At 46.7% G+C, this 21,089-nt stretch overlaps 1 protein-coding gene across 1 annotated transcript in view; it reads right to left on the reverse strand.

Annotated features, from left to right (window-relative positions):
- LOC125946927 (chymotrypsin-C-like) overlaps nt 1-20,881 on the reverse strand; it is a 34,502-nt gene extending 13,621 nt beyond the window's left edge. The window contains exons 1-4 of the mRNA XM_049671122.1: nt 20,758-20,881; nt 11,196-11,223; nt 11,025-11,098; nt 6,864-6,967 (exon numbers count right to left, since the gene is read on the reverse strand). Of these exons, the coding sequence (XP_049527079.1) occupies nt 6,864-6,967; nt 11,025-11,098; nt 11,196-11,223; nt 20,758-20,835 (284 nt within the window). The 5' untranslated portion in view covers nt 20,836-20,881. The remainder of the gene's footprint in view (nt 1-6,863; nt 6,968-11,024; nt 11,099-11,195; nt 11,224-20,757) is intronic.
- Between the last annotated feature and the right edge of the window lie 208 nt (nt 20,882-21,089).

Below are 21,089 nucleotides of genomic sequence, written 5' to 3' on the forward strand. Positions count from 1 at the left end.
CAGGAAATAGTGTTTCAAGAGACACGACACCAGATCTCATGCTAGCCAAAGGCATTGACAAAGCTAGATGGTTAAACACATAAAAGAACCTCGGGAGTGATCATTTCATCATCCAAACTCAGATCGAAGCGGGTCCATGTCAGAGAAAAGAAGGACGTCCTTTATCTATCACAAACTGGGGCGCACTTAGAGAAATCCGAGCAAAACGGACCTCAAGAAGAATTAACACAATTGCTATTGAACGATGCACAAAAAACAACCACAGATGCGCCTAACGAAGCTGGTGTACAACAACGGGATAATAAAGTTCTACATATGCTCGAACGGGCTTCAGAAATTATATAGAGGGCAGAAGCTCAACCGCACACTCGTAAAAGAATAGCGCTACTGAACCATGAGATAGAATAATTTGCATCACAACTAACTAATCAACAATGGCATATTGTCTGCAACCAAATGCAGAGACAGCCAAATGTACCTACAACCTGAAACATTCTAAGGCACCTCTTATATGAAAACAACCCGAAGACAACATAGCCACAAAACTTAACAGAAACTGCTACAGAAGTGCACAGGACCCAATGATTGACAGAGAAAAGAAGGACGTCCTTTATCTACCACAAACTGGGGCGCATTTAGAGAAATCCGAGCATTCCGAGCACTGGATTACCTGAAAGAAAAATACATAGGAGATCATGCATCTGCGACAAAACCGCAACACAAACAAATGAATAGCGGCGACATGGATACTCCGATAACTATAGCGGAACTACAAGAGGTGGTAGAAGTACTTCACACCAATTCTGCCTCTGGAGAAGACCGCATCCCAAATCGAATTCTTGGGAATGCGGAAAAGGAAACGCTTAAAACTCTACTGAAATATATGAACGAAATCAGGTGATCTGGACAGCAACCACAGACCTGGAAGCACGCAAAAGTTATATTTCTTCCAAATCCGGAGAAAACACTGAACTTAGATAATATTCGCCCAATTTCCTTGACATCATGTCTCGGAAAAACAATGAAACACATGCTAAGAAGACTCACTACACACATTGAAGATAATGAGCAACTGTCGCATATTATGATAGGATTTAGGGCAAAACTCTGAACGCAAGACATCATGCTGCAACTCTGCCATCAAATCATAGATACGCATCAAGCTTCTAAACAGGATGCAAGAGCCATACTCGGACTTGATCTTAAGAAAGCGTTCGATAGCATAATTCATAATGCAATACTAGATCTTTCTAACTGAAACGTAGGGCATAAGGCATACCGATATATTAAGGGTTTTTTACCGGCAGAACTGCTGGCCTGAACATCAGAGGACTCAAGTCGAACACTGTGAAGATGTGTCACAACGGCACGCCTCAAGAATCGATGCTATCACCCATGTTATTCAACATCGCACTCATTGGGCTCCCGAGAAGACTCGAGGGGATCCCGCCGATGATATAACGCTATGGGTGGTGGGCGGTAGCAATAGCGAAATCCAGGAGACCCTGCAGGAAGCAATAAATATAGTCACGACATACATAGAGCCCAGAGGACTCTCTTGTTCACCGGAGAAATCCGCTCCTGCTGATCAAACCAAAGTATCAAAGAAAATCGCAAGCCTCTAACCAACAAGGAACTGCCTTGAAAATCATAGGTACACCCCTACCCCAGGTCTCATGCCTAAGAATACTGGGATTGTACATACACAGTGAATAAAAAACACCACAACAATGCAACACTTAAAGACATAGAGGGCACAGGTGTGCCGGCTTATTTCGAGAATTGCTACCAGACATATGGGCATGAAAGAGAGCAATATCATTCGACTGGTATAAACCTTCATCATCTCTCTTATAGCTTGTAGTGCGCGATCCTTAAATTTCGGGCATACCGAGTGACACATGATTGACGTGATGATAATGAAAGCATTTAAACAATCATTACACCTTCCTCCAAGCACAGTAAACCAGAACCTATTAGGCCTAGCATTACACAATACAGTGGGCGAAATTATAGAATCAAAGAAAACGTCACGCTATGAACGCCTAACACACACGAAGACAGGACGGACTATACTAATTAAGCTGGCTATATAACACCAGACGCAAATTGAAGAACAGAGAGCCATTCCACCGGACATCAGGAGCACCTTCATAATGCCTCCCACACCAAAGTACACGCACCCAAACCATAACGCATATCGAGGCAAAGAAAGAGCTCGAACACTCAACAAAATGCTCAAAGACGCTGAACGTGTGGCCTATGTTGATGCTGCGAGGTATCCGTCATAACCAGCAATGACCCTGGCAATTCATCATCATCATCAGCCCATATTTATGACTACTGCAGGACGAAGGCCTGTGCCTGCGATCTCCAATTACACCTTTTTGCCCTAGCTGATTCCAACTTTCACCTGCAAATTTCCAAACTTCATCACCCCACCTAGTTTTCTGCCGTCCTCGATTGCACTTCCCTTCTCTTGGTATCTATTCTGTAACTCTAATGGTCGACCGGTTATCCATCCTACGCATTACATGGCCTGCCCAGCTCCATTTTTTCCTCTTATTGACAAGTAGGATATCGGCTATCGCCGTTTGCTCTCTGATCCACACCGCTATCTTCCTGTCTCTTAACGTTAGCCCTAGCATTTTCCGTTCCATAGCTCTATGTGCGGTCCTTAACTTGCTCTCGAGATTCTTCGTTAACCTCCAAGTTTCTGTCCCATATGTTAGCACCGGTATAATGCAATGATTGTACACTTTTCAACGACAGTGGTAAGCTCCCAGTCAGGATTTGGTAATGCCTGCCATATGCACTCCAACCCAATTTTATTTTTCTCTGAATTTCCTGGTTAGCGCGGGATGAGCTGGTGGGTACCGGGCCCTTCCCAGCCGATAGTAATCGGTTATTTCTTTGTAGCTGTACATGAGCTCAGACCAGCAAGACCAGGTCTGGGCCGTCCAGCTAGCCGAGGCAGCCGCTGAGACCCAGGGGATGTCGGCCGTCTGCTAGGCGGAGGGAGGCTGCGTCCGCTCTCGTGAATTGCTGGCACCATTAAAGTTGAATCTCTCTCTCTCTGAATTTCCTTTTCATGATCAGGGTCCCTGTGACTTTGTTTTCTGCATATTAATCTCCAACCACACTCTTACACTTTCTCGGTTAAGGTCCTCAATCATTTGCTGTCATTGTTGCTGAACAGGACAATACCATCTGCAAACCGAAGGTTGCTAAGATATTCGCCGTTGATCCTCACTCCTAAGCCTGGCAGTTATTATCCAGTTAGAGCCTTACTCCTGGCAGTAATTACGTTACAAAAATGGATATCACCCCAAGCAGCTCCATACGTCCCAAACACCCAGAAGAAGGGGAAGAGGGTACAATAACTTTTCCATACGCATCAACCACTCCTTCACGCATCATCACCCACTCCAAAGCCGCCCTAATAATTAATTACACTGAGGCACTTATAACATCTCAAGCATAGCGAATTCTCATTGGAACACATCCTACCGGCAGAAGAACTGTTCGACTGATCTGGACGCCAGGCCATGCAGGGGTAATAGGGAACAACGCAGCGCATGACGTTGCCCGCGCAAGTATCAACTGGGAGAGTCACTTGCGTCGCCCATATCTCTCCGGACAACAATTCCCTGAAGAGACCCAAACAGAACTATGCCCCCCAGAACCAGATCAAGAAAGAACAGTTTTCCAATACGAAGAAATTGGGCATCGAATGACAACTTACGGAGATATCCGCGAATACTATCAGAATGATCGTTACAAATACCCTCCTCCCGACAATCATTAAACTAACATCAATAAGCTACATGGAGACTTCTACAAACAAGCACCCTTCCCTTCACCACTACTCATGAACCGAACACATACAGAAGCATACTCACCACACTGTAAGATATGCAATACACCACGTGCAGACCTCCACCACATTATATTGGTATGCCCATCACCTCCGAACAATATCAGACACAGCATAAGCCACAATGCTAAAATAAAAACACTGAGCAGTGGGAGGCTATACTGTTCAGCGAATGCCCAGAAGACCAGCTCTGGGCGGTCCGGCTGGCGGAGGACGCCGCTACGGTTCAAGCCCTGGCCCGCGTCTGACGGAAAAGGGAGCTTTACGGGACTAGCCTCCCAGCCCCTCTGTTCCCCTTTCAAAACCAGCAGGAACATCTCAATAAAGATTTTTATCTCTTTCTCACCCAGCTGCAGCTTGAAATGGTAGCGGTATTATGGCAAATTGCTGTGATTCTAACGTGTTACCTGTATAATTGATTTTATGTCAGATGACTCAAGATGAACGGGCTACCAGTGCGCTGTATTCGGCTACAAAAGTAAATTTGCAAGCGAATGTGAAGTGCGAATATTCAGTCGCGGTGACTCCGTGGACTTCGCCGCGGCGGTTGCAGACAAGCGTAGGCTTTGGATTGTCAGCATAAACAGAAAGGACTTGACCTCATCGACTTTGTCGCGTGTATGTCCGGAAGATTTTGTTTCCGGTGAGCGCACGGCGACGAACCGGACACCCATGATCAACCTGGGATATGAACGAAATGTGCGAATTCGAGTGCGTCAACTAGTACGAATGAAGAAAGTCAATTATTTATTCCTCCACGCACGTTAAGATTACTCTGTTCTAAGGTTATCGTGTTTGGCAACCAACGTTCTATAGTGCAGGTTGAGCGGGTACGTATAGTGAAAACTGTACGTGCAGACGAAGAAAATGAAGGTGCGTTCTTTTCTGTCACCAAAGCCATGCCTACCGTGTACCGGCCACCCCTTGTTCAGCTGAACCCTCTTGTACTTCTGCATCTCGACGGCACGCCATCTGGCCGACGCTGTGCATCGCGTACTGTATTCAGACAATTAAGTTGCTGTAGCAGAGAGTAGGTCGTTTTTCAGCAACCCCGATTCGGCGAGGTGCCTTTGCGCAGGCATTACACAAGACGGAAATGTGCGTAAATTTTTGTGCCGCACCAGCGGTGATACCTTAATAGAGTTCAAGGCTAGACATACAATAATAACTTGTTGCACGTTCCCCAGCAGTGATATCAGCGGTGATCACTAGCGGCGATACACTAGCGGGGGTACCTTGATAGTGTTCAAGGCTAGACATAGAATAATGACTTGTTGCACGTTATCCTGGGCCGGTATTTTGTAGCGATGCCTGTCCGGTAATAATGCCTTTTCGCGCTTATCGCGCTTTGTCAGTGGTCAGAGCGACGGTCCGCTCGCGTTATCAACGGCATCAGCCGGCCGTGAGCGGTGGATGATAAGACTAGTATAGAATAAGTCATAAGTCATTGCTACAAAATCGCGTCCCAGCAGTGATACCAGCGGGGACCGCTAGCAGTGATACACCAATGGGGATACCTTGATAGAGTTCAAGGCTAGACATACAATAAAATTCAGAGTGTCTCTTATGTTATCCCTAAGATGACTCGAAGGCGAAAGCCCAAGTGCGGCTGCATTAAAGACGAACACATGGCGTACACATCTCCCTTAATTCGCTTAGTCTAGTTCGCTTAGTCATCCCTCTTTATTCGTTTACGCATCCTCTTAATTCGCTTACTCATCTGCTTAATTCGCATAGTCACCCCCTTAAGTCACTTGGTGTACTTCGCTTAGTCATCAATTTCAAACATCGATGGTTCGAGTACCTTAACTTCACCTTAATTACTACCAAAGATGGTAGGTTCGACTTCCACCAAAGGTCGGGGGTTCGTAGCCTTTTTGTACCTTTCGTGTCGTCGACGCGTTTTCGCTCAAGGTGGACTGACTAATGAGACATACAAGGCTTTCGCCTTAATAACTTCTTGCACGTTCTCCAGCGGTGATACCATCAATGATCACTAGCGGTGATACCTCAATAGAGTTCAAGGCTAGACATACAATAATAACTCGTTGCACGTACATTACGTATCGACAATGCTCAGCCTTGACTCACCTTCTACTTCGATCGCGTATAGAGATGTGGCAGCGCCTCTGGACCCGTCAACGTTTGATATTCAAAGTGAAGCTCAAAGCTTAGTTACGACCCGCTAGGAACTTTCCCACTCAAAAAATTTCTGGAGACCTCTCAGAAAAACGCAAAAACTAGTAACTCATCTTCAACAGACCGCTCGTTGTGCACCCTCCAGTGCTATCCCACATACCAGCATGGCGCCGGACGATAGACGGCGCTGTGATATCGAAAAATGGTGGTGCCCTTGACGAAGCGGTCTATTGCTGGTTTAGAGCAAGAACACATGACGAGTAAGCAGAAGCTTGGTACGTGACTCGCTTCCTTATGAAAGCATGGCCAGAGGAGACAGGCCTATGTCATATCTCCGGCTGCATTGGTGTCACACACATGAAGTAAAGCGAATGAAATGTTCACCTATGGTTCATGTATTACAATAGCTGTCCGTACAAATTCCAAACAAAGCTATAGGTGGCTTAGCGTGAAACCCACTTCCAGTTAGCGGCCTGTGGTTTCCCGCCTAATGCTGAAACGTTTCCGAAAATATGCTCTCTTCATTGATTAGGCATATAGGATACGTGTTTTGCACATTTAGATAGATAATAAACATTTGTTCACGGCGGCCGCATTTCGATGGGGGCGAAATGCAAACACCCGTGTACTTAGATTTAGGTGCACGTCAAAGAACCCCAGGTGGTCCAAATTATTGCAGAGTTCCCCACTACGGCGTGCCTCATAATAAAATTGTGGCTTTGGCACGTAAAACGCCATAATTGTTTTGTAAACATTTGTTACATGTATGTATACGTCTCAGCCATAGAGGATTTTAAAAAATGCTATGACACTGTTCAAACTCGCGGTATGAAGGAACTGTGCTTACTTTGACACAACGCAGTGGGCTGCCGTCAGGATAGCGTTCTTCGTAATGATACTTCCACCGCACCCACCTTTGCTGTTGTCATGTCTGACTGAGACCACATGCACCTAGCAGACATGCAAAACTGAAATTTAATGATAAAAACACCCAAAGATTCGCTCAGTCGTTTGCACAGCGCTTTTGCACATCTCTTTAGCCGGCGTTGTTAAAGGGACTCTAAGGAGAAATACTGAATCAGTTTAGATCGATTGAGTATTTTTGCATAAATGCACTGTCGTTTATTCCGTGGTAGTAGGTTGACTATTATGAGTGACAATGACGGTCAAACTCTCATTTTTTTTTCGCCGACACTGTATGGCTGGTACCTAAGTGTGACGTCACATATTTCAAACTACTTATCGCACTTGGGCAGTTCTGGTTTAGTAAAGGTACTTGACACTTTCTTTAAGTTGTCTGGCTTTTTTAGACTAGAGTGTATTTTCTGTCTACCAATAAAAATATATCTTGCATCGAGCAGAATGCATCAGAATCTGTGACGCCACAGAGAGCTCGTGCGAGAATTTCAAAGCGGCGTAGCCACCCGTCCTTGGTTTATGCGTTTTTTTTTTTCTGTTTTACCGAACGTCTTCTCGCGGTAAGAGTCGTTGTTTTGGTATTGTCGAAGAGTAGTTTGTTAATGCAGTTTAGATCATTTTCTCTTAAGTATATTTTTAAACTGCATAAGTTACTCAGTTACGCAGCCGAAAGAACATTTATAGCAAAAGCCCTGACCTATGGGGCTAGCAATCCCTTCCCGCGGCGGCCTCTTTCCGGTTGGCTGCTGGGATCAAGAAAGAAAGCCTTGCTCCTTAAATGAAAGCAGAAAATGGCGCTTCTTCGTTTCCACAATCTTTTTTCTCTTCTTTATGTGCGTAGCAAGTGAGAGCCTCCCTAGAATCATCAGTTCCAGCGTCCCGTACACCAAGTCAAGGCTTCAGTCAGATTGCATAGCGCTCCAGTCTATACTCCGCGAGACCGACTTGGCAAGCTGAACGGTGCCATATGTGTATAAAGGCGTCCTAAAGTTTAATAAACGACAGTGAGTGTTCAAATGGGCGTTATCTGTGTCGACTTAGCTGAGCTTAGGCCCTGCCACCCTGCGCGCAGGCGCGAATCCTGGACGGGCAAGGCTAGTCACATGGCGTCATGCATGAAAACTAGTGGTTCCTGGTAGGTATACGTTGCTCCCATTTCGTGACCACTTTTGTCGGTTGCCCATTTACATCATATAAAATATTTCTTACTGTGCAGATACATTCAGGATGACACTGAAATAAGGTCAGCTTTTCCTTTTATTGTGATAGCAATACTTTGGACACAGCAGGCGCGTTTTCACCGTCGTTATGTTCTTCATAAAGTGTAAGTGGAAGGACAATGTGCCATCCATGCGCCGTATGATGCGGGAACGAGGGAAAGCTTGCGAGGGTGAGCCGAGGAGAATTTTGGCTTCAGCAGTGCCGTTTTCCCACACGTCTATTGCTGGAGGTCACGTAATCGAGCGCGCCTCATCCCGACAGGTCCAGGCATGATTGCGCATGGCTGTCGGCGCAGCTGAGCGCATAGGCAGCCCACGTACGCGCCGTATCGTAAAGGTTATTTACGGCGTTTGCAGAAGCTAAGGCCGAGCCGAGATGGCCGGTGGCTTCTTGTGGGTTGTCTTCCCCTGCGCCTACGTTGGAGGTTGCGTAATGGGAGTTTCGGATACACGGTGTAGTTGAAATGGTGAAGCCAGCAGCTGCAAGAAGCGATTACTCCCCGCGAGCAGCGCCATGTGATCACGTGAGGGTTGCTGCAGCGACTGCCCCCGTTCATTCTTTGAGATGCGTCCATGTTTGCCTGAGTGCGCGTGTGTCCATGATTGTTTAGGTAGGAAACGGTTGTTACTGCAATTTATACGCTCGATAAAACTACGAACCTTACTTTGTTTAATCGTCTAATACTTTGTCATCCGTAACAGTGCTTCCGCCGCTTCAGTAAGGGGCGTAGTTCGGCGCCAATGCCTGTGGCTCTATTAGCCCAGTGCGTTGTCTTGTTGCTGAAATTTTTAATTCCATGCTTCATTTTGGGAAGAATGTGTCCATTGACTCCGCAATGCATTCTCACTAAATGTGCAATGTGCATTGTTTTGTTGGATTGTTTAAGCACGAAGTTTGAAGTTTGTTTGTCCATACCACACTAAAAAGAAAGCTTAAGCAAAAAAGACGCGCAAAGCAGAGAAAAAAAGGGGGCCTTAAGCATTCTGACCAGCCGCCGAGGTCCTCGTATGTCTGCTTTAGTCAGAAAATAAACGCTCACATTGCCGAAGCATAATACTTATGGCCTGTCACCGGATTTGATTATCTAACATGCAAAAAAAGACATTCCTATAAAAAAATTTCATATGACACGTATGCCACATATCCAATCATCTCGAATGATCATATGAGAACACGTGTGTTTCATGTGTGTTCTCATAAGATCATACAAGAGGATTGGATGTGTGGCATACGTGTCGTGAGATTTTACGATCGGGATGTTTAACTCCAAGCCGACAAAATACATACAGGAACCCAAATGACGACACGTGTGTCTCCGTTCAGGGCCAAACAAGTCTTTTTATAGTAAGTGCGTGATAGTTTCGGCATTCCACCGCCATTGTTATGCTGCCGCCGCGGCTGTGATTCAGTGCCGCGTATTCCGAAACAGAATCCGATATCTCTGTGAATCTTCTCTCAGCAAAGGCACCTTCTCTTTCCCTAATTCAGTTTTACGTTGAATAAAAAAATTCATAATTTTCTGTTTCGGTACAAAGTCAGAGCTGTCACACTTAAATATTGAATAAAGGAGGTTTAGCTAGATTCCTTATTACACTGCGATATCTTAATTAACTCACTTCCTTTTCATAGACGCAAATGAAGACCATGTAAAGTTTCCGACAGCCTTAACTTTTTTTTTCGTTATCCGTATTTTATTTGGCGACGCATTGCCAGATATCGTACCACGAAGTGTCCGCGCTATAACTTGAACTGAGGTCTGCCCATTGTGATTGCCTCTTAGCAAAAAAAATCTAACGGAAAACACTATAGCTTCACAAATGGTGCAGGCGCTTGGAAATAGAAAACAAGTCAGCCAAGAGTTCCCTGAAACACATACGTGTGTCATGTCCTTACTGCTTGAACCCGCTTTTAGATGCGAAGCAGCTTATGGCGTGGGCTTTGTCCGTCCCTCATTCCATCCGCCGTGCGGCGTCCACACGTTCACTTCGCATGCGCATCCTCCTCCCCCTCCTCTTCTTGTCTCATCTCCTCTCCTCTCGGCATTCCTCCTCTTTTCTCCGACGCTCCGCGCGGCGTCCACACCGGCACTGCGCATGCGCATCCACATCCCCCTTCTCTCCTTGTCTCTTCTCCTCTCTTCTCGGCATTCCTCCTCTCCTCTCTGGATTGCGCAACGAATGGCATCACCTGCGGCTCCGCGCGCGATAATGCGAAGCAGCTTAAGTTAGAGGCGCGACGGTAGGCGCTGCATACTCCGCTGGGGGGCGCCACTGTAGCTCGCGGTGTAATGACGCGGCGCGCTCCGCTCCTCTCATTCTCCTCCCGCAACGCCGCGATGGGCGCGATGGACAGCGCCAGCGTCAACGCCTGTGTCAGCGCCGTGGACAGCGCCGCGGAGAAGAGGGCTCGAGCCGCTGCCACGAAACGGCAGCGGCGACAGGCCGATCCCGAACTTCGGGCTCGCGAAGCCGAACGGAAACCTCAACCTAACTGAAACGACGAACTGAAAACTAATGAAAACTTGAGTCGACCCCATGGCAGCTTCGCATACTACTCAGGGTTCTCCTACGGGAAGATGGTGTAATTTTTTTTCCTATAAAAGAAGTCGCTAGGTCTTTGGTTAGGATTCTGTAATGTCGCACAAGTCGACCGTGGTCTTTGCGAATTGTTCTTGTTGTTTTTTCCAAGAGCCAATTGTTCTTTCAGTGAAGAAGGAATACATCATGGTACTTCCAAGCTTAGAAACATTTGCCACATTGTAACTCTATCCCTGAAGTAGCACTATTGAATGGCTTGAGATCAACAAGCGAACCTACTTAACTTCGCTCAAGGAAACCGGGAGACAATTTATTGCTTGGGGCTTTCTTACCAGCCAAGGTACGTGCAGCTTCGAAGCGACGCGGCCATTGATTACCCTTCCTAGAGGCCGCGAATATCCACATCCTGAAAAACACGTTAAGGTAATATGCAAATGCTTTATGCACTGGTTTGCGGAGCAACTAAATGCGTGAAAAAGAAAATAGGCAAAGTGAACGCTCACCTCTCATGTTGATTTTGTGAGACGACGCCTGAAAATAATTATTGTTACTTGAAGACATCACCCATATACGCACATGACTACACTTGTAGAAACTCAATTCTCATCATTTTCATCCCTTGTCATCACTTGCCTTTTCCGTCCCTATTATTCCCATTTTCCCATTTCCTAAGAGTGGGTAGCATGTCAGAAGGCTGGCCTCAGGCTGGTCTCGCCACCTTTTAGATACTAAAAGTATCCCTCTTAACTGTCAAACGCGAAGTCCGAACTTGCCCTGATTCAGGAGCAGTAACGTTCTGGTTTGAACGTGGTACAGATCACACAAGGTCGATTTAATAAGACCGTGAGATCGACGGACCTTTTGAACATTATTAGCCGTTGGCTAGATAGTGCAAGAGTAAGTATTTGTCGGCGGCGGCAGCCAATTTGACAAAATGCAAACGTTTACGTTGCCCCGCTACAAGTGATCCGTCCGTATACCCTTCCCTCGCTCTAGCTGCACATCGATACACGGAATGGTTTTCAACGCTTCTTGCTTTGCCAATGGCCCCCCACAACGTCTTGGAGTCAGTGGCCCCTTCCTTTTCGGCGACCCCGTACAACCACCACTCGTGCCGGTCTTCCTTTACGACGTTTGCTATGCTTGCGTCTTCATTACTGGCCCCCTAATTTCTGTGCATTTTCTGCTCATTTAGTCAGCGTTCTGCACCGCACCGACCAGTGCAGCCGCACATCACAAGACTGCAACCGCAGGCATTATGCTTCATATTGTGACATTATGGTGACAGTGAATAGTCAAAGCCTTACCAGTTAGTAAAGAGTAGTTGCATAACCTTTTATTGCGTAAGCTGTGCCCTCAAAAAAAAGCACTCAAAACGCAACAATAGAGGTCGTAGGATATAAACTCCTGGACCAAGTCCGCCCTGTATTTATACATGTATCGCTTCACATTCCCCAGTAATGGGTTATGTTTACGTACATTCTAGAAGGTGCGACATGTTAATTTCACGTGCGCAATCTGATAAGACGATACACTTTGGCTATAGAGTTAGCGGCGATATTGATGAAATTTCGAACACACGTAGACGAGCCTTGCACCGAGGCATAACTGGAAAACAGCAATAATCCGGGGAAAAGTCATCACCGATCAAGAAACAAAAACAATGCAGTGCACGTGGCAATATAGCGCGTGTTTCTCGAAACACCTGATGGAGGTGTTTCGAGATGGAGGCGCCTTTATGGAAAGGACCTAGGTTGGAAACCGTATGCGGCTCCTCCTTTTGATGCGTCATGTACTATGTCGTATGTCGTCGTCGATCTTCGATGCCATGAACGACTCGCAATTGCACAACAACGCAGGTCTTTCCGGTAAAGTTGGTTTTCTTGGTGCTCCGGCAGTTTGTAAAATATATGTTGCGTGCATTCTTATCCGAATACAGGTAAGCATACTGTAGCAACGGAACCTATCTGGCTGCCATCGCCGCTTATCACGACAAAGCTAGTCACACGTGGGCACAAGCAGTGCTCACTTCCCCCTCTCCCCTCCTGGCTATAAAGCCCGATTCTAAGATCAATAAACGCTTCCTTTCTTATGCTTGCACGGTACTCGTCTCATTCGGGGATCGGAGCGCGCGTTGGGTGGGACCTTACGATGTAACAGTGGCGACGAGGGCGGAAAAAACCCTCGGAATCAAGAACGAGCCAGACAACGGGGACCAAGCAGCGGCTGCGGAAAGAATTGTTCCAATGGCGCATCAACAGCTACCGGATTATGACGACGAAAGGGACAACTGGAAAGCATACATACAAGCATACTGGCTCCCCAGTGTGTGTCGTACCAAGGCAAATTTTCGAGAAACACCGACAACAATGGCCAATTCCGAAGCCCACAAACATCAAGCTATCATGCTACCTCGGAAAAATTCCAGTGATGGGGGAATTGCGTGTGCCGGTGTCGTATAATGGCGTATCCTTTGACTGTCCCTTGATCATCCTAGACTGTACAGGTCCCAGTCTATGCGGACGTGACTTGATCGCCCAGATTTCAAAGTCAAGAATGCCAATCTTCAACCTGAGGGCCCAGCCGGACACCCATTCGGGAACGACCACGTCTGCCGTAGAGGACATCCTCGCCGAGTTTCAAGACGTGTTCCAGCCAGAAGTCGGAGTGATTGATGGGCCCCCGGCGCGCCTACTGCTAAAGGAGGGAGCCACACCAAAATTTTGTAAGGCTCGTTCTCTGCCGTTCGCTTTACGCGATAAGGTAACGCAAGAATTGGACAGGCTTGTGTCACAGGGAGTGCTGTCACCCGTAACACACTCGGTGTGGGCTACGCCCATTGTGCCGGTTTTGAAAAAGAATGGCACCGTGAGAATTTGCGGTGATTTTAAGGTCACTTTAAACCAATGCTGCGAGTTGGAGCAATACCCCTTGCCTCTGATCGATGATATGTTCGCTAGCCTGAACGGAGGCAAGTATTTCAGCACCCTCGACTTACGTGATGCGTATAATCAAATTCTCTTGGATGAAGACTCGCGGAAGCTTTGCGTTATCAACACGCACCGCGGGCTATTTGCGTACAACAGATTGCCGTTTGGTATTGCTTCGGCACCAGCTATCTTCCAGCGGATAATTGAGACTGTTTTGCAGGGCTTATCATGTGTTCAGGCTTATCTGGATGATGTTTTGGTATCGGAAAAAGATGAAGGTGGCCAGGATTTACGGCTCGTGCTGCAACGATTCAGAGAGCGTGGAGTAAAACTGCGGCTTGACAAATGCAAGTTCCGTGAACAGTCTGTCACGTATCTAGGGCACAGAATAGATCAAGAAGGTCTTCACCCGATGGAAAAAAATGTGGAAGCAATCTTAGAGGCTGCAGAACCACGGAATGTCGGCGAATTGCGTTCGTTTTTGGGCATGCTCACATACTATTCCAAGTTTCTACCTAACATGTCGTCTCTGCTCGCACAACTGTACCAGTTGCTCGAGTAACACTCGCGGTGGAAGTGGGAAAACGTGCAGAAAGCAGCGTTTCTAACGGCAAAGCGCAGTCTGCGGGAGGCAGGAGTGCTCGTACACTTCGATCCTAAGAAACCACTGAAACTAGAATGTGATGCGTCACCGCATGGTATTGGAGCCGTATTGTTTCACACTGATGGGAGTGTCACAACAGACCCATCGGGTTTCGTTCCCGAACGCTGACCAAAGCCGAGCGAAATTATTCGCAGCTGGAGCGAGAGGCCCTTGCTCTCGTGTTTGGTGTATCTAAATTTCGGGACTATCTTGCAGGCCACGAGTTCACCTTTGTCACCGACCACCAGCCGCTCCTGTGCCTCCTGAAGTCTGACAGGCCTACACCACCACTGGCTGCTGCTCGTATCCAGCGGTGGGCGTTGTATCTCGGAGGATTCCGCTACAGGCTACAATACTGTCCTGGCAAGCTGCTCATCAATTCAGATGCCCTGAGCCGCTTGCCCCAAGAGACGAACGAGTCGGAGGCCGGAGGTGAGCCTGCTGATTATCTTCTAGCGTTGGAAACCTTCTCAGAAGGGACTATTTCACTGACGGAGTTAAAACGACAAACGGCAATCGACCACATCTTATCAAAAGTCGTAAGATATGTACTGCAGGGCTGGCCAGCAAGTAAGGCTGTGGAAGCGGACATGAAAGCATTTTCTGACCGGAGATTGGAGCTGTCTGTAGCACATGATTTATTGTACTGGAGTCGGAGAGTTGTGATTCCAGAAAAACTGCGCGCACGAGTGTTGGAACACTTGCATGAAACGCATCAGGGTTCCTCGGCCATGAAGGCAGTCGCCAGGTCCTCTTTTTGGTGGCCGGGTCTCGATAGCGATATCGAACAGCTATCCGCTTCCTGTAAAAGATGCATTCAAAACCTGCCTATGCCGGCAGCCGCACCAGCAAGGAACTGGCCTAAGACAGAGGAGAGCTGGGAAAGAGTACACGCTGACTTTGCTGGGCCGGTCGCGGGTACAATGATCCTCGTGCTTGTAGACGCCCACAGCAAGTGGATAGAGGCTGTTCCCATGAAGAGAGCAAGCACCTCTGCTACTGTGAGCTGCTTGAGGAATATATTCTGTCGATTCGGTATTCCCCGTACCATCGTAACAGATAATGGCACACAATTCACCAGCGAGGAGTTCGCGACATTCACGAAGCGGAATAATGTAACTCACGTGCGCACGCCTGTGTACCACCCGCAATCAAACGGGTTAGCGGAAAGGGCTGTTCGCACCATTAAAGACGGCCTCAGAAAGATGGGCAACGGCAGCATAGGGGATAACCTGGATCGTCTTCTTTTTAATTACAGACGGACTCCCCTCAGTTCTGGAAAATGCCCTTCTGAACTTCTCTTAGGCTACCGCATCCGTTCCCGCTTGGACGCATTATTCCCCCCCATTCATGCAGGATCTACAAAAACGGACGAGTGGACGGTGCCAGCGGACGTCGCCGTTCATGTCCGTAATTACGGGCAGGGAGATAAGTGGACTCCGGGAAGAACCGCATCCGTATCGGGCGCCCGAATGGTCACCATTGATACACCTGAGGGACCCGTACGGCGGCACGTTGATCAGGTGCGCTCGGCCCAGTCAAGCCCGGGGCAGTGTGAACCTATTCCCGAAAACAAGGAAGAGACAGAACCATCCACGAAGCAGGTAGTGTCCCCAGTACGACCACCTGTCCAGGGGCCGACGCAAGACACCCCACCTGCAGATGCTGGCGAAGTACCGCTACGTCGTTCAAAGCGACAGCGGAAACCACCACAGCGTCTCTACAATCTTAAGGGAAGAGAAATGTAGCAACGGAACCTATCTGGCTGCCATCGCCGCTTATCACGACAAAGCTAGTCACACGTGGGCACAAGCAGTGCTCACTTCCCCCTCTCCCCTCCTGGCTATAAAAGCCCGATTCTACGATCAATAAACGCTTCCTTTCTTATGCTTGCACGGGACTCGTCTCATTCGGGGATCGGAGCGCGCGTTGGGTGGGACCTTACGATGTAACACATACCCACATTGCTTGGGGCTTCTATATGCCCAATTCAAAAGCGCGTAACCACATTCGAATACATGTGTCAACGATTGGGCTTTTAAAAAAAAGCAGAAGACGCCGTCCCCGCACATCTTGCGGGACGATCGGCGTACGGGCGCCCACTTGTAACCACCCTCTTTGTAAGGAATCATAAGGCGAACTTTCCGGAAAAGTAATTAGGGCGCACGAACGCATACTTAGCGACGTTACCGTAAAGAGCAACCAAAATATGATCTGTATGCTGCCAGCACTGGCATTCCCTGAACTTTGGAGGCTTATTCAAACGTACGTTTGAGCACCACGCGCTTTGTTCACTATTCATGTGTACAAAGGAAGACGTGAGGAGGTGTGCGAATGTCATACAGAATATGCACGAGGGGCGGTGGGATTGCTTCACAGGTGGTAATCGGACGTGAACTGAAGGATCCATTCACATCTACGATGCAGCCTGCTCTTGCTACCCCAAACTTGGGAGCAGGTTCTCCTGCAGGAAAGGACTGTGGTGCGCCGCGAAACCACGCATGCGCATCCACAATAAGAGCGAGAACGCATGTACTTCGAACAATTTGTCCTCACAGTGCTTGGTACTATTTTTTTAGACTCAAGAGCATCGACCTGCCGAAGGCAAACGGCAAGCTTCAGTTGAACATGTCTATGGACTTAATGGCCTAGAATAACAGGGATAACTTAATCAATGTGCCTAAATAACACCAGAAATGTAAAACTTTTTAACATATTCTTAATCTTTTAAAGCTTTAACTTTAAACTCCTAAAATCAACTCTAATCTCTAGCAGCAAGATTCTAGGTTTGCAATGTGCATGCGAATGCATAGAGCCAACAGAGAGGCTTGGAAGGAGTTCGAGTTCCTGTGTCTACATTGCGGTTATGCTAGATGAAATATGAGTGAATGTCATTCGCGAGAACGCAATACCACAGCGGACGCATAATCCTTGATGCTACTAGCAATCTGAACGGTCACAGAGCACTGGAAGATGAGCTTTAGTCGGATTATCTATATCTTCGCTTTGGTGTCGACTGCCAAGAAAGAATAAAGCACGGTCAGCTTGCAAGGTCAACAGCTAGTTCTTCATTTTGTCAGGTCCAGTGCGGAGCAATAAACAGTGCTCCGGTGAACTGTGTGTTTAGCAAAAACACTGTGCGCCGTCTGAATCCGAGTCCATGATCGAGGTGAACAAAATAAAACGTTTAGTACATAGGCGTACCGACCAGGAAAAGAAACAGAAGCCCCCCCCCCCCCCCCCCCTTATCGGCAATTTCCCCCCACACATCTGAAAGTGGGTGCATGCAACAGGGCAGAAAGTTGTGTTGCAGTAGTGACACAGTAGGAGCACGTCAAGTCATTTATACTTTATAAGAGCAATTCGAAGTGACTTTAACCAAAAGACACTGATAATTCCTTAGGCCACTGTGAATAACCCGCCAGGTTTCTTTTTTAGGTTCCCGAATTTATCTGGTTAGCGATCGCAGCTCTGAATCTACTTTAGGGTGAATGGTGAGAGCTTCTTTCCGAAGGCATTTTCAAGGAGTCATGCATTGTGTTGTAAATGTTTTTATACCATTGCTGTGGAATTCAGTGGCTGAGCCTTCCTGAATTGACCGAGATGACAGTGTACTTAGAGGTACTCGCCAACGCTTCGGCACTGGGTGTGTCACGCTGCTGAACAAATTTGCCTAACCGCAGGCCGAACTCACTACAAATACGCCTGTAGCGGCTCTCGACCCGCTAGCGTTGAAATACAACTTTAACAGTCGTCTGGCGAATCCCTCACGCGAAGGGGAATGATGAGGTTAGGAAGTGCGGAAAATCCACGCGATGTAATGGCAAAATAAGTTGGGTTGGTTCCAAAGGTTTAAACCAACGGTCAGCTGACTAACCGTGTCACTGCTCTTTATTAAAGGCTTCGTCCACCATTGCGATAAAGCAGGATCCATATATACTTCGAATATTGTAGCCTTTTGAAGGATAAGAATTAAACGATCTTGAAAGGATGCTAAGGACCACGTCCCAGTAAGCGGTAGAAAAAAAAAGACCCGGTGTTCTTTTATTCTTTTACCTCCACCCCATTTCTTATCTTTAAAGCGATACAATGCACGGTGACGTTAGTATTACCATCCTAGTGAACACGTTATAATTCTCTAGATAAGGAGTAACTTGCGCATTCATGTGCTAAATGACAAAGGTTCTTTTATAACATTTTAACCATTGATCTTAGGCGGTAATAAATGAGTAGTTTCAAGCCCATCCTCAAACATATCTAGCTGAGTAAAGAATTTTTATATATATACCGAGCGTTTAAAATTAACCTTTACGGAATATTTAGAAGTCGCCTGTGGCAGCTGGCATAGTTCTTAACCTTGAGCTGGGTTATTCGAAGAGGCGTACATTAGTAGCACGAGAAATCGGAACACATATTCAACGAATTAACAAAAAAATGACTAATGAACTCCTTAGTTAATTACTTTACGACACATATTGCAATTTACGAATTCTGCCGGTGAGTTGGCAAGACGCATCCACTTGAAACAAATTTCCAGGATGACACCAGTTTCGAGATATTATTTCCCAACGTGTGGGATGAAATACATGGGCATTCCAGTTACTTTTGTGCTTCAATGTGTAAAACAGCATTTTGGTTAAAAAAAAGCAAGTGGAACAACAGTGCATGTTTACGGCGAGTTTGATGGCGCATATCTCCGAACTGGTGTCATTCTGGAAATTCATTCCAGTCGGATGCGCCTGACAAGATCACCAGCTACAATTCGTAAATTGCAATATGTGTCGTAAAGTAATTAACTAAGAAGTTAATTAGTGAATTTTAGTTAAATATTTGAATGTGTTTCGATTTTTCGTGTTACTAATGTACGCCTCATCGAATAACCCAGTTCAATGATAAGAATTATGATACCTGCCGCAGGCGATTTCTAAAATTCCGTAAAACTTACAAATGAACACCCTGTATAAGCAAGCTTCTGTAAGAGCTACGCGAACGAGTATTTCACATTTGAAGGCTCTTCGAAACAGAAATTGACGCGGAAACAGAGCGCCTGTGACGTCAATATCGCCACTCTGATTTCGTCACTCTGGCACATTCACCACTGGCAAGGCATCGTGAGGAAATGCCTTGCAGATTGCCTTCGTTTTCATTCCATTGGTGGTACCAAAATGTCTTGAGATTTTTGGCGCTCTAAATATGCACCATAATTCCATCCTGGATCCGTTCTGCGGCGCAGCAAGTTTTCGGCTGCCGGCGTTGGCTACCATACCGGTATTAAAACTGTAAACGGTTCATGGTTGAAAAAAAAAGGAAGTAAATAAAAAGTGGGGGCTGGCCTAAAGCACCGACTCGCGGGGCCATGTCATTGGTTACGATGGCAAGGTGACAAAAGCTGGGGGGGGGGGGGGCGGTGAAGTTGACGTCATGGCACTTTTTCTCCACGTCAGATTCGCTTTCAGAGTTCCTCCAAGTGAGAAACGTCTGTTCGCGTAGTTCTTTTAGTTTAGTAGCTAGTGTAATAAAACTTACTTCACTCAGAATTTCGTATAATGTCGAGGACGGGCTCCCAACTGCTCATTTGATTTAGCCACCTAACGTGAAACATAAAAAAGATACTTAACTTTCTTAATTACGCGCATAACTGCGCAAATTACTACTTATGTAGAGGCTGCCAATAGCAATATACGGCCGCCAATATGACAGGGCGACCCTAACGTTGTCGAAGTTTTATTGCTCCAACGTTTGAAAATCCGGTGCAACAGAAGATAATAAAGTCGGAATAGGGCAAGGCTGGTAGATAGGAAAATCGCTGCGTGATTGTGGAGTTTAAACATGACCAGAATATATTTTTCAAGAGCTGAGATGAAGTTTAATTCGGCTGGCCATAAGATTAGTTGATTAGGCAACTGGTGAGTGCTGGCGATGTGAAGGGTGTTAGCGCACTATACGAGATGCAAAATTACGAAATGTCTGGGCATAGGTTCGGTTAGGATGAAGCAGAGCAATGATAGTCTTAGAACTCTGAAAAAGTGCAGTCATCCTGCAGTACGAATAAAATAGACTGACAATGCGGAGGAGAAAAAGTGAGGGCTTCTGAAAAGTAGTAATACATTTTTTTCGTAAGCAACCACTCCTAGAATATTTTGAAAACATGAGACCTTTACTAACAGGGAAAAAAACGACACTGAAAGAAGAGCCGCAAAGAACAATTCATTACGAAACTGCAGCGCGCGCACGAGAAATGAGCATGCAAGGAAAAGGTAACGCAATAGAGCTCGTTTCTTCTGTGCGAGCTGCAGTTTCATAATGAATGGCTACCAACTCGCCCAACTGTCAATACTTTTACCATTCAAAGAACAATACCCAGGAAATTCTCGTTCTATACCTGGCAATACACTAGGTTGAAAGAACGTGCGTGGCGCAACCAGTTTGTGCTAGTATAGTGATATGACAGCAGCTCGGTTGAACCAGTACATGATGGAAAAAAATTCCTACCTGTGCGATGAAACATATCGATGTAAGAATGAACGTCACGAGCAGCATACGTAAAGCAGCGCTAAGGGGCAAGAACATTTTGCTGATGCCAGCAGCTCAGGAAATCACGCGCTTCCGAAATTGTAAGCCGGGCACTGTAATAAGAAGTACTACTCTGGACATAACGACGAAGTGAGCTTAGGCATGGCCGCAGCTTTCCACCCAGACAGCCCAAAAACTCACGCGCACGCACCTTACGCCTTGAGTACTAGCTTTAGCGTGCGCTCTTCTGCCTTGCGGCCTATGACGCTTATATATTGAAATCATCGATGACGTTCCTTATGGGCCTTACA

This window comes from Dermacentor silvarum, chromosome 7, assembly GCF_013339745.2.
Source record: "Dermacentor silvarum isolate Dsil-2018 chromosome 7, BIME_Dsil_1.4, whole genome shotgun sequence".
Lineage (NCBI taxonomy): Eukaryota > Metazoa > Arthropoda > Arachnida > Ixodida > Ixodidae > Dermacentor > Dermacentor silvarum.